The sequence below is a fragment of the Thalassophryne amazonica genome, chromosome 18 (genome assembly GCF_902500255.1).
Source record: "Thalassophryne amazonica chromosome 18, fThaAma1.1, whole genome shotgun sequence".
Classification (NCBI taxonomy): Eukaryota; Metazoa; Chordata; class Actinopteri; order Batrachoidiformes; family Batrachoididae; genus Thalassophryne; species Thalassophryne amazonica.
In genome coordinates this window covers 30,217,060-30,239,208 of record NC_047120.1, presented here as the reverse complement: position 1 = coordinate 30,239,208, position 22,149 = coordinate 30,217,060, and the positions used below count along the sequence as shown (strand labels likewise).

Here is a 22,149-nt window from a genome sequence, read left to right as displayed (position 1 = left end):
AAAAAGATTATGTATAAATTCAAAGCTAATATGACGCATGCATCTTCATTTACAGAGCCTGTCTGGCAAAGCAAACAGCAACAGATTTATTTACTATTCACACAGCAGCAGATGCTCTTGGCCAAGGCTGAGCAGTAGCATGTGGTGGGACATGTGCAACAGTCTGCCTACCTTCACCATGCCAGTGTTCTCTGAATTACTGTTCATCATATCATTAAAGGATGTGAAAAGGTTCCTCAAGGACTCGGTGAAGTCGGCCTCTCCTTTGTTCTCGTACAGCCTAGGAGGAGATGAAGTGGAGAATTACATTGGCAGATGATCACAAGGCAGTAGTTTGTTTCATCCCTGTAAACAGCCTCACCGGCGGTGCAAACAACAGGAGTTTGATGCCTCTCTGTCAAATCATTAAACGCAACCAGCTGAATGAGCCACGTGTGTTTGTGCGTGCGTGCGTGTGTGTGTGTTTATATAATCAATGCAATTATTCTTGGATGAGAACCACAGACATCAATCCTGCAGCCAGCCAGATTAGCATTTAAAACAAGATGACAAGCCCCCGAAGCACCTGCCTGCTTTCATGGGGAAACAAAAATCAGAAAAATTAATGATCTATGCTAATGGCTGTGTTGGAATAATGCACGAGGAGCGGAAAGAGCACATCTTGTAAAGGTTCAAATCTTTCACCAGATCTGCTCATCTCTCTTCTGCTAGCTGGGTTACATGGAGTGAGTGTTTAACCAATGTGTGTGTGTGTGTGTGTGTGTGTGTGTGTGTGTGTGTGTGTGTGTGTGTGTGTGTGTGTGTGTGTGTGTGTGTGTGTGTGTGTGTGTGTGTGTGTGTGTGTGAGACTAAAAAGATTAACCCAGGTATATTTCTTATTGTAACATGGGAAACAAGGTACCAGTAGATTCAGTAGATTCTCACAAATCTAACAAGACCAAGCATTCATGATATGCACACTCTTAAAGCTATGAAACTGGGCTATTAGTAAAAAAAAAAAAAAAAGTAGAAAAGGGGGTGTTCACAATAATAGCAGTGTGGCATTGAGTCAGTCAGTTTGTCAATTTTGTGGAACAAACAGGTGTGAATCAGGTGTCCCCTATTTAAGGATGAAGCCAGCACCTGTTGAACATGCTTTTCTCTTTGAAAGCCTGAGGAAAAATTCAAGGCATTGTTCAGAAGAACAACGTAGTTTGATTAAAAAGTTGATTGGAGAGGGGAAAACTTATACGCAGGTGCAAAAAATTATAGGCTGTTCATCTACAATGATCTCCAATGCTTTAAAATGGACAAAGAAACCAGAGACGCATGGAAGAAAACAAAAAACAACCATCAAAATGGTTAGAAGAATAACCAGAATGGCAAAGGCTCACCCACTGATCAGCTCCAGGATGATCAAAGACAGTCTGGAGTTAACTGTAAGTGCTGTGACAGTTAGAAGATGCCTGTGTGAAGCTAATTTATTTGCAAGAATCCCCCACAAAGTCCCTCTGTTAAATAAAAGACATGTGCAGAAGAGGTTACAATTTGCCAAAGAAAACATCAACTGGCCTAAAGAGAAATGGAGGAATATTCTGTGGATTGATGAGAGTAAAATTGTTCTTTTTGGGTCCAAGGGCCGCAGACAGTTTGTGAGACGACCCCCAAACTCTGAATTCAAGCCACAGTTCACAGTGAAGACAGTGAAGCATGGTGGTGCAAGCATCATGATATGGGCATGTTTCTCCTACTATGGTGTTGGGCCTATATATCGCATACCAGGTATCATGGATCAATTTGGATATGTCAAAATACTTGAAGAGGTCATGTTGCCTTATGCTGAAGAGGACATGCCCTTGAAATGGGTGTTTCAACAAGACAATGACACCAAGCACACTAGTAAACGAGCAAAAAAAAAATCAGATCAAACATGGAAACAGATGATAAAATATATGACATAGACACTAATATTGATGAAAGTATATTTGACTTAAAAACGATTGGTTGTGAGTATTATATGGTAGAACAGCTGAATAGTGAAAAAATTGTAGAAGATACCCTGTCACTCATACATATAAACAGCCGAAGCTTGCACTGTAAAATGTCACAAATAAAAGATTATTTAAATCAGTTTAAAAATAGATTTAGAATTGTTGCAATCACTGAATCTTGGCTTAAAGATGATCTCATGGATGAAGTTCAAATGGAGGGATATGAGCTGTGTTTTGTAAACAGAAGATATAAAAAAGGCGGTGGTATTGCTCTGTATACAAAAACAGATCTGATGTGTACAATTGTTGAAGAAATGACAATTATGAATGATGTCACAGAAATTGTAACAGTGGAACTTGTACATGAAACATCTAAGAATATTCTAATCAGTTGTGTATACAGAGCACCAGATTCTTGTGTTGTGAAATTTACAAATAACTGAATTATTCCATCAAATTAAAAACAAAACGCTTTTTATGTGTGGGGACTTTAACATTAACATAGAAAGCTCCAGTTGCCAAAGATTAAGTGATTTTGTGAATTCAATGTATAGTTTGGGGTTATTCCCCTTGATAACAAAACCAACCAGAATTACATCGCAAAGTGCAACGGTAATAGATAATATATTTACAAACAGAACAGATGAAATTATCAAGAATGGGATCTTCATGACAGATATTAGCGATCATTTACCATTTTTTTCAATATTTAAATATAAAAATAGGTACAACAAAAAACTGTTAAACTTTAAAAGAGATAAGTCAGTAAAAGCCTTCGAGGCATTAAAATATGACCTTAAAAATCAAAATTGGGAAGAAGTTTATGTCAGTGATGTTAATGTAGCATATAACTCATTTATGAAAATATTGATGAAATCATACAATAAAAATTGTAAATTAATTGAAATTAGTAAGAAAAGAGTAAATAAACCATGGCTGACAAAGGGAATAAAAAATGCTTGTGCAAAGAAAAACTATTTATACAGGTGCTTTTTAAAATTGCAAACAAAGGAATCAGAACATAAACACAAAAAATATAAAAATAAACTATTAACAATGATTAGGAAACAAAAAAAAGATTATTACAGTGAACAACTAAATAAGAGTAAAGATAATATGAGGGTAACATGGGGAATTATAAAAAGTGTGATTGATAGTGATGGAGCAAAAAGCAAATATTCCAAATTACTTTGTTAAGGAAAATAAAGAGATATATGATATAAAAAAAGTTGCAAATGGGTTTAATGATTATTTTTCAAATGTAGGATCAAGTCTGGTGGGAAATAAACCAATAATAGAAGATAAATTACATACATTGGTAAATACGGTCAATAGTATTTTCCTGGACAATGTGGAAAAAGATGAAATAAGAAATATTGTAAAAAACTGTGTAAGCAAAAGATCAACTGACCATGAAGATTTAGACATGATGACTGTAAAAAGTATAATAGAAATTGTTATTGAACCATTTACTTATATTTGTAATCTGTCTCTGTCAACTGGGATTTTTCCAGATGAAATGAAAATTGCTAAGGTAGTTCCATTATATAAAAATGGAGACAAACATAATTTTTCTAATTACAGGCCAGTATCATTGCTTCCACAGTTTTCTAAAATTATGGAAAAAGTTTTTGTGACAAGATTGGATAAATTTATTGAGAAACATCATATTTTAAATAATGCTCAGTATGGATTTAGAACAAAACATTCAACAGCTATGGCAATTATGGAACTAATAGAGAAAATATCAACAACAATAGATAATAAGGATTATTTTGTAAGTATTTTTATCGACCTGAAAAAGGCTTTTGATGTTATAGACCACTGAAGATTGCTTCACAAGTTACAACAAATTGGAATAAGAGGTGTTGCACATCAGTGGGTAAAAAGCTACTTAGAAAATAGAAAACAGTTTGTTCAGATAAATAATACCAAATCAGAATTGTATAACATTATTTATGGAGTACCACAAGGATCGGTACTTGGACCCAAACTGTTTATTTTGTATATCAATGATTTTGTGAATGTATCCAATGTGCTTGGCAGCATTTTATTTGCTGATGATACAACGCTGTTTTACTCTGGATCAGATATACAGGAAGTAGCACAAGTGATAAATACAGAGTTGGAAAAAGTTAAACATTGGTTTGATATAAACAGATTGTCACTAAATATTAATAAGACAAATTTTATATTGTTTAATGATAGAGCGAAAAAAAAATGTGTCATTACAAATAGATGGAATGGATATACAAAGGGTAAAAGAAACTAAATTTTTAGGAGTCATGATTGATGAAGATCTTACATGGAAGTCACACATAAATTACATAAAAGGAAAAATAGCGAAAGCCATTGCTGTTCTGCATAAAGTAAAATATTCATTAAATAGTTATGGTTTATTAACATTGTACAATTCATTGATTGTCCCATATTTAACTTATTGTGTAGAAATCTGGGGATCAACATATACAACCTATATACAACCTTTATTTATTTTGCAGACAAGAGCTTTAAAAGTGCATAGTAACAGTGGTTTTAGAGATCCATCTAATCCATTGTTTATTAAGTATAGGGTACTTAAATTTCATGATTTAGTCCATTTGAAAATATTACAAACAATGTACCAAGTTAATAAAAATACTTTACCAACAAACATTCAAAATATGTTTGAAAAAAGAGTAAGTAGTTATAAATTGAAAGGAATAGAAGTCTTTAAAAAAACAAGATTAAGAACCAAAGTAAAGGAAATGTTGTGTGGGCCGCTGAAGAGGAGGTACTGCTGGCTCTCCACCACCGGATGGCGCCCTGCTTGGAGTGCGGGCTTCAAGCACAAGAGGGCGCCAGAACCACTGGGAGTGACAACCGTCAATCATCCTCAACACCAGCTGTCACTCATTCATCTCATCATCATCATCACCATAAAGGCCGGGCGGCGACTCCACCTCCTCGCCGAGAAATCTCCTACGATTCAAGGTAAACCTCTTGCTGTAATTATTGCGAATAATAATCTGATCTGTTTTGCAGCTGTTTTTCCTGGTGATATTCCTTATCTGGAATTTTTGGTGTTTTGGTGTGACTGCGACGACTTCGCCTCACATCCCAAAACCAATAAGTGGTAAACCGGAGCTGCACGTGTGTATGATTGGAGGTGGAGGTTCTCCCTCCAAGAAGAATCATTAATCAAGGTTGCTGGGTGTGAGGATTCACACTCACCACCTTCTGTTTCTGTCTGCCAGCAGTACCAGGGCCGACAACGGAGGACAGAGACCACCTGGGGACTCAGGGCTTGGCGGCTTCGGTGTTCTTCAGGCCGTTGGTGGTAGAAGCGGTGTGGGTCCCGGCTCTTCGTTCATCCGAGGTCTCCTATCTTCGAGCCTGCCCGCAGTCCTCTTGTGTATGATTGGCAGTACCCTTATTTATATTACGTTGTGTTCTTGTGCAACATTAAATTGTTACTCCTTCCCTTATCCATTGTCCGTTCATTAGCGCCCCCTGTTGTGGGTCCGTGTTACGACACCTTCCCAACAGGATTTCTCGGCCATTCGTCATGGATCCCGAGGGGCGTCAACCACAGCTTGAACAGCCAATGGGAGAACAGGGAGAGCAGGCGTCAGCAGGAGGCGTGGTAAGTGATCTGCAGCAAATCCTTACCGCTTTCACTGCTCAGTTACAGCTGGTAACTGAGCAAAATGCAATCCTCAATCAGAGGATGGAGGCTCTCACCGCCAGAGTGGAAGCACGCGAGTCGAGCGTCGCTGCAGTGTCTCCTCCTGCTGGCCCGGAGCCTAATGTAGATGTTCCACTGGCCGTTCAACTACCCCCCCCACCGTCCCCTGAAGCTTACATAAGTCCTCCTGAACCGTACGGAGGCTGTGTGGAAACGTGCGCAGACTTCTTGATGCAGTGTTCGCTCGTTTTTGCACAGCGTCCAGTCATGTACGCAGCAGACGCCACCCGGGTGGCTTATGTAATTAATCTGCTTCGAGGTGAGGCACGCGCTTGGGCTACAGCGCTCTGGGAACAGCAGTCATGGCTTCTGACGTCATACGCTGGGTTTATACGGGAATTCAAACAGGTGTTTGATCATCCCAACAGAGGCGAGACCGCCTCGACCGTGCTGCTGTCACTGAGACAGGGGCGTCGGAGCGCGGCCGATTACGCTATCGACTTCCGCATCGCGGCTGCGAGGTCGGGTTGGAATGACGTTGCGCTCCGCGCCGCCTTCATAAGCGGACTGTCTCCAGTACTGAAGGAGCATTTACTGGCTAAGGACGAACCGCAGACTTTCGACGGGCTTGTCACTCTGGTTATACGCTTAGACAACCGCTTGACTGAACACCGTCGGGAGCAGGCCGGGGGGCGTGGCCGGGCACAAGCCGTCCCTCTCTCTTCCGGGTCTGACGGGGTGACGTCGTCCTCACGCTCCATTGCTGGTGGGCTCCGTGTGGCAACAGCTCCCCCTGCTGACGAAGCTATGGACACGAGCAGGGCTAAAGTGAGATCAGATATCAAACAAAGGAGACTGGCCCGCGGGGAATGTTTTTACTGTGGCTCATGTGAACACATGTTAAAAGACTGCCCCAAACGGTCAAACACCAACGCCGTCCTTAGAAACTGGGCTAAGGGTGGGCCATAACATGTGCACGGGAAATTCCCGCAGATCAGCACGAATCCCAGTGGTAATCCTGAGTGGGGATTTAACCCTTCACGCCCCAGCACTGGTGGACACGGGGTCCGAAGGGAATCTGTTGGATAGCAGATGGGCAAAGGAAGTGGGGCTCCCTCTAGTGGCTCTGCCTTCGCCCTTGAAGGTACGGGCACTAGATGGCACTCTACTCCCGCTAATCACACACCGGACCCAGCCTGTGACCCGGGTTGTGTCTGGGAATCATCGGGAGGAGATAGTGTTTTACGTGACACCTTCTACCTCCCGAGTGATTTTGGGTTTTCCTTGGATGGTGAAGCACAATCCCCGGATCGATTGGCCGTCTGGGGTCGTGGTGCAGTGGAGCGAAACCTGCCACCGGGAGTGTTTAGGATCCTCGGTTCCCCACGGAATCACGGCTAAGGAGGAGGTTAAAAACCCTCTCAATCTGACGGCGGTGCCAGGGGAGTACCATGATCTGGCTGACGTCTTCAGCAAAGATCTGGCGCTCACCCTTCCACCGCACCGACCGTACGATTGTGCCATCGATTTGGTTCCGGGCAGTGAGTTCCCGTCCAGTAGGCTGTACAACCTCTCACGTCCGGAACGCGAATCAATGGAAACCTACATCCGGGACTCCTTGGCCGCCGGGTTGATCCGGAACTCCACCTCCCCGATGGGTGCTGGTTTCTTTTTTGTGGGCAAGAAAGACGGCGGACTTCGTCCATGCATCGATTACAGGGGATTGAACGAGATCACGGTTCGCAATCGATACCCATTGCCCCTCTTGGATTCGGTGTTCACACCCCTGCATGGAGCCAAAATATTCACCAAACTCGATCTTAGGAATGCGTACCATCTAGTTCGGATCCGGAAGGGAGACGAATGGAAGACGGCATTTAACACCCCGTTAGGTCATTTTGAGTACCTGGTCATGCCGTTCGGTCTCACTAACGCCCCCGCGACGTTCCAAGCCTTGGTTAATGACGTCTTGCGGGACTTCCTGCACCGGTTTGTCTTCGTGTATCTGGATGACATACTCATCTTTTCCCCGGATCCTGAGACCCATGTCCGACATGTACGTCAGGTCCTACAGCGGTTGTTAGAAAACCGGCTGTTTGTGAAGGGCGAGAAGTGTGAGTTTCACCGCACTTCTCTGTCCTTCTTGGGGTTTATCATCTCCTCCAACTCCGTCGCCCCGGATCCGGCCAAGGTTGCGGCGGTGAGGGATTGGCCCCAACCAAAGAGCCGTAGGAAGCTGCAACAGTTCCTCGGCTTCGCAAACTTCTACAGGAGGTTCATTAAGGGTTACAGTCAGGTTGTTAGCCCCCTGACCGCCCTGACCTCCACTAAAGTCCCATTCACCTGATCGGACCTGTGCGAGGCCGCGTTTAGGGAGTTGAAACGCCGGTTTTCATCTGCTCCAGTTCTGGTGCAGCCTGATCCTACTCGCCAGTTTGTAGTAGAGGTGGACGCCTCAGACTCAGGAATAGGAGCCGTGCTGTCCCAGAGCGGGGAGTCCGATAAGGTTCTCCATCCTTGTGCCTACTATTCCCGCAGGTTGACCCCCGCTGAACGGAATTATGACGTGGGCAATCGAGAACTCCTCGCGGTGAAGGAGGCTCTAGAAGAGTGGAGACACCTGTTGGAGGGGGCTACGGGGCCTTTCACGGTTTTTACGGACCACCGGAACCTGGAGTACATCCGGACCGCCAAGCGGCTGAACCCCAGGCAAGCCCGCTGGTCCCTGTTCTTCACGCGCTTTGACTTCCGGATCACCTACCGCCCCGGGACCAAGAATCAACGATCCGATGCATTGTCCCGGGTGCACGAAGAGGAAGCCAAGGCCGGGTTGTCGGACCCCATCGACACCATCCTTCCCGAGTCCACTGTCATGGCTACCCTCACCTGGGACGTGGAGGAGATCGTCCGGGAGGCCCAGGCAAAGAACCCGGACCCGGGAGACGGTCCGAAGAACAGACTCTACGTCCCACCAGAGGCTATGGCTGCCGTCTTGGACTTCTGCCACGGATCCAAGCTCTCCTGTCATCCTGGAGTGCGTAGGACCGTGGCAGTAGTCCAGCAGCGCTTCTGGTGGGCGTCACTGGAAGCCGACGTCCGGGACTACGTCCAGGCCTGCACCACCTGTGCCAGGGGCAAGGCGGACCATCGCAAGACCAGGGGTCTCCGCCAACCCCTGCATGTGCCTCATCGCCCCTGGTCCCACATCGGTCTGGACTTCGTCACGGGCCTCCCGCCGTCCCAGGGCAACACCGCCATACTAACGATAGTGGACCGGTTCTCCAAGGCGGCCCACTTCGTGGCCCTCCCGAAGCTCCCAACGGCCCAGGAGACGGCAGACCTCTTGGTCCACCACGTCGTGCGTCTGCATGGGATACCGTCGGACATCGTCTCGGATCGTGGTCCCCAGTTTTCCTCGCAGGTCTGGAGGAGTTTTTGTAAGGAACTGGGGGCCACCGTGCGTCTCTCGTCCGGGTACCACCCACAGACGAACGGCCAGGCAGAGCGGGCGAACCAGGAACTCGAACAGGCTCTTCGTTGTGTCACCTCCGCTCACCCGGCGGCCTGGAGTAACCATCTGGCCTGGATCGAGTACGCTCACAACAGCCAAGTATCCTCTGCCACCGGCCTCTCCCCTTTGAAGCGTGTCCGATCCCGATCCGGATCCCGATGCTAACGCGTTAGCATGTCTAGGGCATTTTCAATGTTAAAAGTTAGCATTAAGCAGTTGCAGCAGTCATCACGTTCGGGTGCATTTGTTTTCAAATTGTAATATTTCTTAAATTTATTACCTCCGCCAAGGGTTAGGTTTTCGGTCGCGTTTGTTTGTCTGTCTGTTTGTCAGCAGGATAACTCAAAAAGTTTTGAATGGATTTTGATGAAATTTTGTGGAGTGGTTGGAAATGACAAGAGGAACAAGTGATTACATTTTAGTGGTGATCCGGATCACGATCCGGATCCAGGAATTTTTTTAAAGGATTCTTCACCATTGCGGGATGGGGGAATTTTGACATTCTAGTTTCTAATGCCACAAAAACAAGGCAGAAAGGCTTGAAGAAAATTAGGGTGTAACATAGTCAAATGTTCTATCAAACTTAAAGTTTGGTGATGATCGGATCCGGATTCCGGATCTGGTGATCCAGAATATGCAAAAATATAGGGAAAATAGAAAATGTGTCAGTGTGAGGTGACAAATGAAGCTAGAGATACACAACTAACACCAAATTGTAGCTGAATCTGTACTGATTCAGTAAGGTGTCATCAGATTTGATGTAGCGTCAAATGTTATGGAGCTAGATCCAGAAGAAAACCGCCATTACCAAAAAATCGTTTTTATACAATAACTTTTGAACTAATAAAGACATAAAAGTGATTCCAAGTTCTAGTGGTATGTTTTCATGGTCAAGGATGTCAAATATAAAGGAAAGAAAAGTGTATGTATACTCAACAAAAATATAAACGCAACACTTTTGGTTTTGCTCCCATTTTGTATGAGATGAACTCAAAGATCTAAAACTTTTTCCACATACACAATATCACCATTTCCCTCAAATATTGTTCACAAACCAGTCTAAATCTGTGATAGTGAGCACTTCTCCTTTGCTGAGATAATCCATCCCACCTCACAGGTGTGCCATATCAAGATGCTGATTAGACACCATGATCAGTGCACAGGTGTGCCTTAGACTGCCCACAATAAAAGGCCACCCTGAAAGGTGCAGTTTTATCACACAGCACAATGCCACAGATGTTGCAAGATTTGAGGGAGCGTGCAATTGGCATGCTGACAGCAGGAATGTCAACCAGAGCTGTTGCTCGTGTATTGAAAGTTCATGTCTCTACCATAAGCTGTCTCCAAAGGCGTTTCAGAGAATTTGGCAGTACATCCAACCAGCCTCACAACCGCAGACCACCTGTAACCACACCAGCCCAGGACCTCCACATCCAGCATGTTCACCTCCAAGATCGTCTGAGACCAGCCACTCGGACAGCTGCTGGAACAATCGGTTTGCATAACCAAAGAATTTCTGCACAAACTGTCAGAAACCGTCTCAGGGAAGCTCATCTGCATGCTCGGCATATGGTGGTCACACCAGATACTGACTGGTATCCCCCCCCCCAATAAAACAAAACTGCACCTTTCAGAGTGGCCTTTTATTGTGGGCAGTCTAAGGCACACCTGTGCACTAATCATGGTGTCTAATCAGTATCTTGATATGGCACACCTGTGAGGTGGGATGGATTATCTCAGCAAAGGAGAAGTGCTCACTATCACAGATTTCAACTGGTTTGTGAACAATATTTGAAGGAAATGGTGATATTGTGTATGTGGAAAAAGTTTTAGATCTTTGAGTTCATCTCATACAAAATGGGAGCAAAACCAAAAGTGTTGCGTTTAAATTTTTGTTGAGCATAGTTTTGGTTATAACACTGAATTGTTGAATAGATCACTGTGCCAAGAAGGGAATCTCTTTAGGGTCAGTGACCCTATGGCCTTGTTTAGAGAAGTGTTTCAGAAATGTTAAAAAATTCATATATTTACAGTTTAGTTGAATAATAAATTGAATTTTGTCTCATTTTTTTTTTATCTATAAACAAATGCAATATCAGTGCTCAGATGACAGTAGCTTCTGGGAAAGGTGCAAGTTGCAATAAACTGTGATGCCAAGCGCTAAGGATACATGCTATCCAGTCACAGCAGATGAAACTTTTTACTACTGAGCAAACATCATTGTTAGACTTTTTTAGGTTCAATGATTCCACGGCGTGTAGATGTTATGGCGTCAGTGACCCCATGGCCTTGGCGGAGGTTTGCGCACTCTGAGTGCTTCTAGTTTCTAAAATGCAATGAGAAACCAACAAAAAATAAACAAATGTACTTAAGTTACTCATATTTGGAGTCAGTCTTGTCTTTCTGCTCCCGGTTTAAAAAAATCCTTGCACTCTTTAATGTAGCGCTTTTTCAAATATTTGATTCAGTTTGCTGTATTGTAGGCTGCGACGGAGCTTCCACCTCTCTGTAAAATGGCTTTGCAAACCTTGCATGTTGTTGTCTTGCTTTGAGTTGTTTCAGGGGACATGTCAGTGACAGTACTCCTTAATGCTCACCTGTTAGCTGGCTACTAACTGTGGAAGGGACCTAATTAACGGAGACGTCTCTCATTACAGTACTCGGCGTCTCTGTGAGAGACACGCCTCCGTTCAACCCCCTGCACTCTGCAGCCAGCAGAGCAACAAATAGAGCACCAAGCAGCATTTGTGGAGACGTTTCACAGATGGCTCGTGGATCGGGAAAACTCCACAGGTTGTATCAGAAATTTCCAATCCGTGAATGATGTTGGTATGGGAAGCCGATACCAATATTGGATGAGATCGGCCCCATCACTATATAAAATAATCTGCTCATATAAAACTACAGTGTGTAGGATTTAGTGTCATCTGGTGGTGAGTTCGCAGCTAGCATTGTGCTGTCACCTGTCACCATTTTGGTCCCCTTCACTGGCAACATGAATTCATGAGCTGTTAACAGCTCTCCCTGCTTCCCACAATCAAGTTTTAGGTCTCTTTTTTTCAGGACAACCTGTACTTTCAGAATATATATGCTATAGTGGTGTTTTATAAGTGTAATAAAGGTTTACAATCAGAAATAAGAAAGGAAAAAGTAAAGAGGGCAATAATTTTCCACACACACATTTATTCAAAACACACAGCAAACTATAATAAACAACTGTTTTGACACTTTATAAAGGTAATTTGAGGTCTTGTGTGAGACTGTACAACAAAAAGGTTCAAACAATAAACACAAATGCACATTTTGAACAATATATACAAAATGGTCTATGCATTTTGTTTGTCTCCATCTCAAAGCAATTTCTGTCTGCTATTACACAAAGGTTACAACACAAACGTCTACTTCTCTGAAGCTGACTGTGTGTTTGTTCTCTCCTGCTCTGAAAGCAGCTTTCACACTTCGAGGCCATTTACACTCTGAGGATTGGCCCCTCCCCCCTCGCCCCATTGATATGGTAAACAGTGCTTTACACCGGAGCGAGAGAACTTGCCACAGGCTTATTCAATAACATCCACAGGCAAACTAGTGGAGCAACCCTGATACTCACACACTCTTTGTTTGAGCACGTAAAGCCCCTTTCACACTGGCGTATTCGTTGAGCTGCGTATTGTGGCATTGTGTTTCATTTAAATACGTCCGAAACACATGCGTACTCAGCCTTTTTCCGTGTGCATAGATCTGCTTGCAGCTGCGTGTGTTCGCTTTTTAATGTGTGCACACAATCGCGTGTACCTTGCCACTATTTAAACCCAGTTCCCCCCTGCCGGCTGTGCAGAACACATCACTGCACTTGGAAAGAGTGGACTGTAACAGGAGGTTTTTACAGTTTCATTATTGCCACATATATATCAGTCTGTGGAAGTGCGCTCTGTTCTCTACTGCATGGTGTGGTTCACGTCAGAAATAGAGTCATTTAACATTATTATTATGTTTTTGTCTTGGTGGATCATTTTCATTGTGTCCAGATGCTGCTGAGTCTGGCTGTGGTAAATGCTGCCGTGAATGAAGTGCTGTGACTCGTTAATATTTTAAAGCTCCCGGTTGCTCCGATCAGGTTTGCTGATTTGATCAGACCTAATCGATCAGGGCGTCTGATGATTGCACCAACATCTAGTGACAAGGCTTTTATTTTAAAGAGTCACAGCTCTTTTCAGGTTTGATCAGACCTGATTGATCAGAGCGTTTGATGATCGCATTGACATGCAGCGACGAGACTTTTATTTTAAAGTCACAAGTTTGATCTCTCACACACACAGATATATATATACGTATATATATATATATATATATATATATATATATATATATTCTGGATTTCTGAGTCGAGGTTCGATTCCCTGTTCTGATCACACACAGGCGCTGTGGGCTGCATGATCATGTTCTCATATTCTCCAGCTGATTCCTCTGGATGCACGCACTCAGTTTTTCGTTGTGTACAGGAGCGCCGTGTTGCACAGACTTGCTTGCAGTAACGCTGTGCTGAGCAGACCTGCTTAAAACTGTGTCCAGCGCTCTACGCCGAAGAAAATTAAACATGTTTAATTTCTTCCGTCCTATGTACGTAGCCCTCAACATACTGCTGCATAGGGAGAAAAAACTCGACGTAGAGCTGCTAAAAGTGGGCGGACAGCTGCTCAACTCGGCGCAGACAATACGTCACAATGAGCAGCTCTACGAATATGCCAATGTGAAAGGGGCTTAAGATTGTATGAGAGGCCCTCCGTCTGCTCCATCTGCTCACTTTCACTGATCGCTGTGCGCAATGGCGCAGGGCGCACTGGAGCCAGCTATTCAAACGGGCCAACTCGTAACACATCACTCCTAAAAACAATCTTTGGTTTATCACGTGAGTAAATCTGCCCTACGATTGGATTTTGGAAAACCATGTGATGGTAAACCAATTCCTATTGGACACTCACATTGCGCACGTCATCACACAGGTTCTATGAGGAGTACAAAGATGGTGGACGGCTGGCTTGAAAGTCCACAGAGTTAACTTTTCAACAAAAACAAAAACTACGTTTCTATCTCATATCATTAAAAAGTTATTTATAATTTAGTAAAACGGGGTCTCAGCCGTCGTATAAGACGGCATCTGCCCCAGAGGGTTAAAGACCCTTAAATCTTACACACTCTGGCTTTAAATATTTAAGTGTTTTTATCATCACGATTAAACATGAGAATGCCTAAACTTGATCTAAAATCATTTTACATGATATAAAAGCTTTTCTGTTGATACAAAATAAATAACTCCTTTATCATATGTTAAGGAATAATAAGTCTTCACTTTAGGGGGTTCTCATGTATAGATGAAACTCGGTCAAAAACACACACTGGTCATAAAAGCCAGTAATCACATTAACAACTGATGGCAAACCTGCTTCTAGCTTCCAGTTGCACTGGAATACAAATAATTCCCAAAAATGCAAATGCATTTCATCCAATTTGCAGAGTCTATAAATCTCCACAAAATGGGCATTAACTGTAAATGAGCCATGTACCACTCACTTCACATGAATTAAGTGAAGCAACCACTCACTTTTAAATAAAAAATAAGCATTGTGTGAGAATTTAGGAAGGTTTATAAATGTTTAGTGTTGGCTCCCACTCTTTCCTCTGGCTTTCTTCCACAGACGGGGGTTTTGCTGAGCCACTATCTCTCACAGGGCTGCAGGTATTACACGATCCACAATCATCACTGTTACAGGCTTACAGAAATCACTGGATTATAGACCTCCCTGCACAACAATATTTGAGGTCTGGACAGCCACACCAGTGGTAGATCTCCCACAGTTAACAAAAAAGGGTGGCTATAACACCTCCTGTAACATTTCATACAATTGTTCCACTGTTCATTATACAGCCCGGCACCTGCACTTTGATCAGAAGAATTTCACATCCTGAATCAGACTTGGAAATGGCCTGCAACACATTATATAAGCCACACAAAATGCTACCTCTCATCATTTGGACATAAAAGCAATTTGCACTTTATATACTCTTCAAGAAGCCACAACATACAAGCATAATTTTAAACATTTTCTGAATAAAATTAAGACTGAAAATCTGTGAGCAAGCTAATAAAACGATAGCTCCTGGTCTGACCTAGTAGTTGCTCAGTGATGAAATACCTGAATTAATAAAGTGGTCAACCTTTTCTCCTGACAGGCCCAACAGATCTGTTTAAACACATAATTAACAAATACGATGTATAATTTAAAAACAATAATAGAAGTCCAATTATCTCCCCTTGAAAACATGGAACCAGAATTTTCCTTCATGCCCATTTTCATATATGCTGTGCTACAATGTGAAGATTCCAAAGATAGGGGAATCCTGAGGAAGCATATTGCATTCATTGGATTAAAAAAAAACAGACTGCTGATCTAGTAATTATAAGCTCAAGCTATTTTTTCTTTTTTTTTTTTAAATCATAACTTCCGTACAATGGGCTTCCATACTTCCAGTCCCTCAGTAAAGACAAGCGTGAGAAGTCACAAGTCATAATCGAAAACCGGCCAATTTGTAACCGCCGGCACTGCACGGGGCACCCAGAGTGGCATGCACCCGGCTGGAAGTGAGCCCATCTTTGTCCCTCAGTGGTTGGTGGGGCTGTGTGAGTGAAAGCTGGAAGTCTGGAGGGGAGCGAGACACGCCTTATTTTGATAAGCCGCCCTGTGCTCCTCCCTGCAAAATCCACAATTTGTGGTCTGATCACAGTATGCTATCATTGGCTAACCTTATCCCGCTTCTGTACTGAGGGATTGGAAGTATGGAAGCTATATATATATATATATATATATATATATATATATATATATATATATATATATATATATATAAACAAATTAGACACCTGGTTTCATAATTACAAGATTAATTTTCTCATTATTATGACATCTTTTCTCGTATTTACGAGATCAGCTGTCTAATATTTTTTTATCCAGTGAATGAAATACACTCCTGTAGATTCCTATAGACTCCCCAAATGTTTGTTTGTGAGGGTGTAATTGTAAAAAGTAATAAAACCTAGGGTTGTCAAAATTAATGCAATAATGTGCATGTTGTCTACTTCACTATAAGCCTGTTGTCAGTTTTTTCTCAGCTGTCTGTTTTTTTCTGCTTATAGAGACAATACACAGGGGCTGAACCAGAGAGAAGTGTCAAAAGCCACCCCAAGAGTAAAAGATCTCCTTTTGACGTCATTTTAAAGAGATTTTTTTTTACAAACAATCATAATAACAATAATATGAATAATAGTAATGGGACTGAATCTGTTTTTAATAAAGAAAAATTATTCGGTCACTACTGCTCTACACGTTTTACTACTACAATTCTGCACTAATTGGAAATTATGAGAAAAAAATCTGTTCATGATTACAGACATTAAAAAGGAGCTTGGATTCAAGATCAAAAAAGTGAGATTAATCATGGGTTAACTGTAATCACACAATTATTTGATATTTAAAAATGAAATTGATTAACAGCACTCATAAAAACACAAATATAAAAGAATAAAGATGTCTTGCCAAAGAAGACAGGAGTCCAGTGACACTGCAATCAAAAGCTTTAGTCAGAAAAAAAAAGTTTTAAGCCTTGATTTAAAACAGTCAAAGTGCATGCTTTTTTGCATCTATTTACATCCAGAAATACCAGAATAATTTCATTTTATTTGTCGGATCAAGAGCACGAACATCTGCCACACTACTGCATTCCGTCTGTTCCTCTTGCAAGTCAAGCCTGAAAGCTGTGCACATACTAGAATCAAAGTTTAAAGTGTATTAACTTGCTAACTAACAATTAAGGCTATATCACAGTATTCAGAGCCGATGCACATAATACATTCACAACAAGTGTGCACAAAGATATTCATTGTTGAAGCATGGTAACTTTCAGTCGTCCACTGGTAGTCTCTCTGACTTGGATTTGTGGAAGTTTGTTACTAATGACAACTCAAATAAAAATAAATTATGCACAAAAGTATACAGAGAATTATTTCCTGTTTGGAGCCATATATTGCTTTCCATACTGGAAAGTGTTTCCAATGCTTAGGAATTCTGGGAGAAATTGTGCTTTGACCTGCATTAAAAGCTTCGTTTTTGTCATATATGCTGTTGGGCTTTATCAGATAAACTTGTTTGGTCTTAATATGTACAATTACTGACAACATGTACAGCATATAAGAAGTAGTTATGTGTGAGTGGGAGCATTGTTTTTGAGGACGCACAAGTAAATTTTGTTGTTCTGTTTTATTGTGCAATGACAATAAAGCTGATTGGGGTGATTCTGATTCTAGAAGTCAGCCCGATAAAGGACCTGAGGCCCACTAGTGGTGCTGCTGCTTGTCCCTCGATTCCGCAGTATGAAGCGGATGACAGCCTATGACTCCCCCTGGACATGAGGCCAGTCCAACACAGGTTACATCTCCAGCTAAGGCTGGTCCTCATTTATGCCTGGGTGGACTGGGACAAAGCATATGAAGTCTCGCCCACGGACACAGACAGGTAGCATGACCAGGACTCAAACCCAGGTCTACATATTGGTATCCCAATTCCTCATTCACAAAGTTCCAAAATTCTGGGTCTCAGCAACTCAGTTACTTTACTTACTAGACTATTCCTAATCATTTACTATAGATATTTTTAAAGTAAATTTGTAAATCATGTTTTTTTTATGTATTTATTACAAAATACTTATAAATGTAAATCCTACTTATAAATCTTCAGTTAATGTTTAAAAGAATAAGTATCTTTTAATCTGTACATTTCACCTCTTACAATTTTGGAAAACAGGGACTCGATAAGTAGAACTGTAATGGGAACAGCTAAAATTCAAACAATACCCATTCCTACAAATACCCTTTAAAACACTGCGGGTGAAAATACCCCTTAAAATGAAAATGCAAGAGTGAGCACATCTCTGAGAAGAATCAGATATGGGGAGCACAACAGGACTATATCTGTGGGGTATTTCCTTCTCAAAATGACATTTTGAAGACACTCTTTGAACCAATATTAAGTTGTTGAAAAGGTGCATCATGTGATGCTTTCAAGAGTCCCATTGCAATGCACAAGGTTTTGGCACTATTAGCATTCTAATTGTGTTTGAGGACATACTGGTTGAAGAGGACCCTGGAGCGAACGATGAACTTGAAGATGTACTCCAGAGCTTTCATTGCCTTCAGCAGCTGTTCTGTTAGCTTCTCAGCATTGTCGACGTAATTCTTCAAAACCTTGGTCAACTTCCTACAATCAAAACCAAGTCATATGCTGAGCATAAAAAAAAAAACATTTATTAAGTCAAAATGTTAAAGACCGCATCTGTGCAGTGATGAACAAAGCGTACGAAGGCTAACTAACTTACGTGTACGCCAAAGTGGCACTGAAGTGCTTCCGGATGTAGGTTTCGAGAACAGGGTTGAAGTGCTGGAACTTCCTATCGGCTATGAGTCCAATTATAAACACCTGCCAGAACACAAAGGTATAGTCATTAGAATGTAAACTCCATGGCCCATTATGTACAGCAAGAAGTTCACGCCTGTCATTTTCAAAGTTCTGAAATAGACTGGGACATGAGATTGCTTTTGTCTCATGTCCCAGTCAGTTTCACCCAGTCAGAGTCAGTTTCACTCAATTTTTTTTTAGCCTGCAGAGATTTTAGGACATGAAATAACACAATTTCATCACTCAGTCTCTGCAAGAGGAAATGGTTCCTGGTTCCAAGATACTAGAGCAACAAAAAGTTGTTACATGACAAAGTTGCCCAAACAAAATTCAAAGAGGCTCATTTATTTCTGGGTGGTTTTGTTGGTGTTGTTTGTTTGTTGTTGTTGTTGTTTTATCAAACTTATCATCTTCCATGCTGCAGAACAACCAGATAATAAATGTTTCAAACACCGATAATGATAATGCTGCAACTTCATGCACATCACTATAGTGGAGATTCAGCCCAAGATGCATTAGGTCTGCAGTCCCACTTTCTAAGTAATGGAGCCAGCTCCTATTTGCACACTACAAGGATCGGTTTATGAGCTGCAATACACAGAGCAGTCATTAACTTTTAAATAATGATTTGGGGTTTGTTTGTTTGTTTGTTTGTGTAAATGTGAAATTAAGCTTTGGCACTGTAGCAACTGAAAATGATGTTACAGTTCTGACCTTCACATTAAGGAGTGCATGCACTCACAACTGTTAATACTCAGTCGAAACTATGGAGTGTATGTAAAGCTGGAGTTAGAGATGGACTTGTTGTCCCAACCAGGAACCAAAGCAGTTCCATGGTGTGGTGGATACGGCAATACACGGCAACAGCACATGCAGGTCTGATGCAGTATTATTATCTACACAGCCAGATGCATCTGACTGCATGGATGAAATCTACATGGCTTGTCGCTAGGCATCAATTGGAAACTTAGACTGAAACTGAAATTCCCGGCCATTTCGTCAGGAGGCTTCAAACATACAGACAGCAAAAGATGTTACATGGTGTGCACAGAACATATGCAGCTGGCCAGTAATAATGAGGCATTAACATGTAAAGTATATAAAAAAAAATTCACGATCAAGGTCTGTATATATTTTTAATCATCCACGGTCTGTTGCTAAGCAAGAACCAATTCTAATTTTTGCTATTTTAGACAGTAACAAGTATTTATTTGGAATATTGTGCGATATTTATCAGACTTGTTTCAAATCTTAGTATATTTCACCCATAAAGTATGTGAAACATCTGTGGAGTTTTAATGAACTGGGCCAACTGCTTCTGGAAAAAAGTGTACAATTTTAATTATGCATTTTAAGAGAGCCTGGTGAGATGTACAATGACACATTCCCAGTGTTTCCCAGACAGGTTTCTGTGAGTATGATGGACCATGGAGCTGGTATGGCATATTTTGAAAGAAACATTTAGAGGCTATGGCCACAAACAACTTTGTGTTTTCTAAAGAAAAATTGTGGCAGAAATACAGAAATATTAGAGCATTTAAACATAAACACACTGGTTGTACAGATGTACAGCACATGACAATAAAGGTCACACCCACAGTTTAGCACGGGTCACAAATGGATAAAACACAAATCTGAACAGAAGGTAGCTCTGATCCACCAAAGAAATAAAGTAAGGCAGTTATTTGTGTTGAAGTGGTTTAATTTTCACAAAATAAAATTATATACTGATTGGGGGGGGTGCACATGGTCATTCTCTTGTTCAGCAATGTTGTAGAAAAATATAAGCTTTTAAGTAAAGATAGTGGTCTTATCAAGTCACTGACTCAAGTACTGGACTTAGCATTTCATTTGAGAATTTCAGATGCTTTTTTATGGGGCCATTATTGTAGCAAAAATATTTGCAAATATGTATTTCTACCTGTGTGTATGCAACCAGATCCACAAATGTGTAGAACAATCTGTGTGTGTGCTTCGATTGGTGTGTTTATAACCAGATCCACAAATGTGTAAAAAAAACACTGTGTGTGTATTGGCTGTGTTCTTACACATTACTTTTGCTACACTCCTGCCGTGTTAGATCTGTAAATGCGTGCAGCGATTTGTGTGTGTCTGTGAAGACTTGTCTGTGCTGACAAAGCTATACAGCTTCACACCACCAGGCGGCACAAGCACCAATGATATCGGTCACCCCTCCCGTTTTAAGCCTGGCCACCACTTCAAGTTGAATGCAATGCATTCTGGGTAAAATGTAATGATAAATAAATGTGTCCTTATTCTGCAGATTGCGATGCTGTATGCTACTGCTGTGGTGAACATGTTGAAGTTTCTTAGAGCTTGTTAAAATTATGTCTGTAGGAGCTTTTGATGTCTAAATTATGTGAGTGGTTGGGTTGAATGTATTAAAATTTTTTTTTTTTTTTTTTTATGGAGCGATATGTTATTTTAAATAACTTTGTGGTTTCATATAGTGTTTTTTATGGAGTGATACATTAGTTTGAAGATTGAAAAGCACAAGTCAGACTCCAGAAAAAATTTCAATTATTAAGTTGTCTGCTTTTTGTGAATAATTATTGCAATATCACTACACTTCAACAGCACGAAGCTCGGCATTTTGAAGCACATAATCCAACCAGGGGAGTGCTGAACCCCTGGTTGTGTTGGATTATGACCACACTGACGAACAGTGTCTGAAAGAAGCTCCTCTCAACAGAAGTCCATCATTCTTCTGCTTTTTGCTCAGATTCGCAGACTGAGTGTCTCGCTTTTTAATTTTCGCTTTTCTAGAGAACACACAACGCTTCACAAACACTGTAACTGGCCCATAACAACCGATCAGTTAGCCACGAGGCATCATAACAAGCTGTTGATTCTAATAACGCCAAACACGTGAGCGAGAGGCTCACTAACCGGAAGTCTCTGCAGCGCAACTTGAAAATTGTCCATTATTTTCGAGGACACAAATATAGGTAACACGACCAGGAATCGAACCCAGGTCTACATATAGGTAGCCCAACTCCTTGTTCCCCTGAGCTACTTGCTTTACCTTCATCAATTAAAATATACAAAACTTCATATGTATGAATGTGCATCCAAATAAAAAAACATGAACTGCAGAAATGATGAAGTAGGCGTCCTCGCTGAGGCATTTTCAGCCGAGGTATTTTGTTATTCTGGGCCAACATTCAACCTTACTGTGAGGAGTTTAGGCATGTACTTCGCATACTTTTGATACAAGACACAAACAGTGATAACAGCAAAGCAGAAGTGCAAAGTGAATCCTGTCTGACACTTCAAAACCTGTGTAGACTGTAAGAATACCTGAAGGTACGTGTGTGTTTTCAAAATAAGGTAATGGATTTTTCACTGTGGTACTTTGGAGCTACAGTTTAGGATGGAAAACAGGCAGCTACGCACTTGTGGTGTAAACACAAACACAAACACCAGGTTTTAGCAGAATCAAAAAGGCCCAACAAAAAGAGCTGCAGCACCCTTCAA

At 41.7% G+C, this 22,149-nt stretch overlaps 1 protein-coding gene across 1 annotated transcript in view; it reads right to left on the bottom strand.

Annotated features, from left to right (window-relative positions):
- dock1 (dedicator of cytokinesis 1) overlaps window positions 1-22,149 on the bottom strand; it is an 815,700-nt gene that overhangs the window by 541,475 nt on the left and 252,076 nt on the right. The window contains 3 exon segments of the mRNA XM_034193753.1: window positions 172-280; window positions 18,325-18,453; window positions 18,572-18,672. Of these exon segments, the coding sequence (XP_034049644.1) occupies window positions 172-280; window positions 18,325-18,453; window positions 18,572-18,672 (339 nt within the window).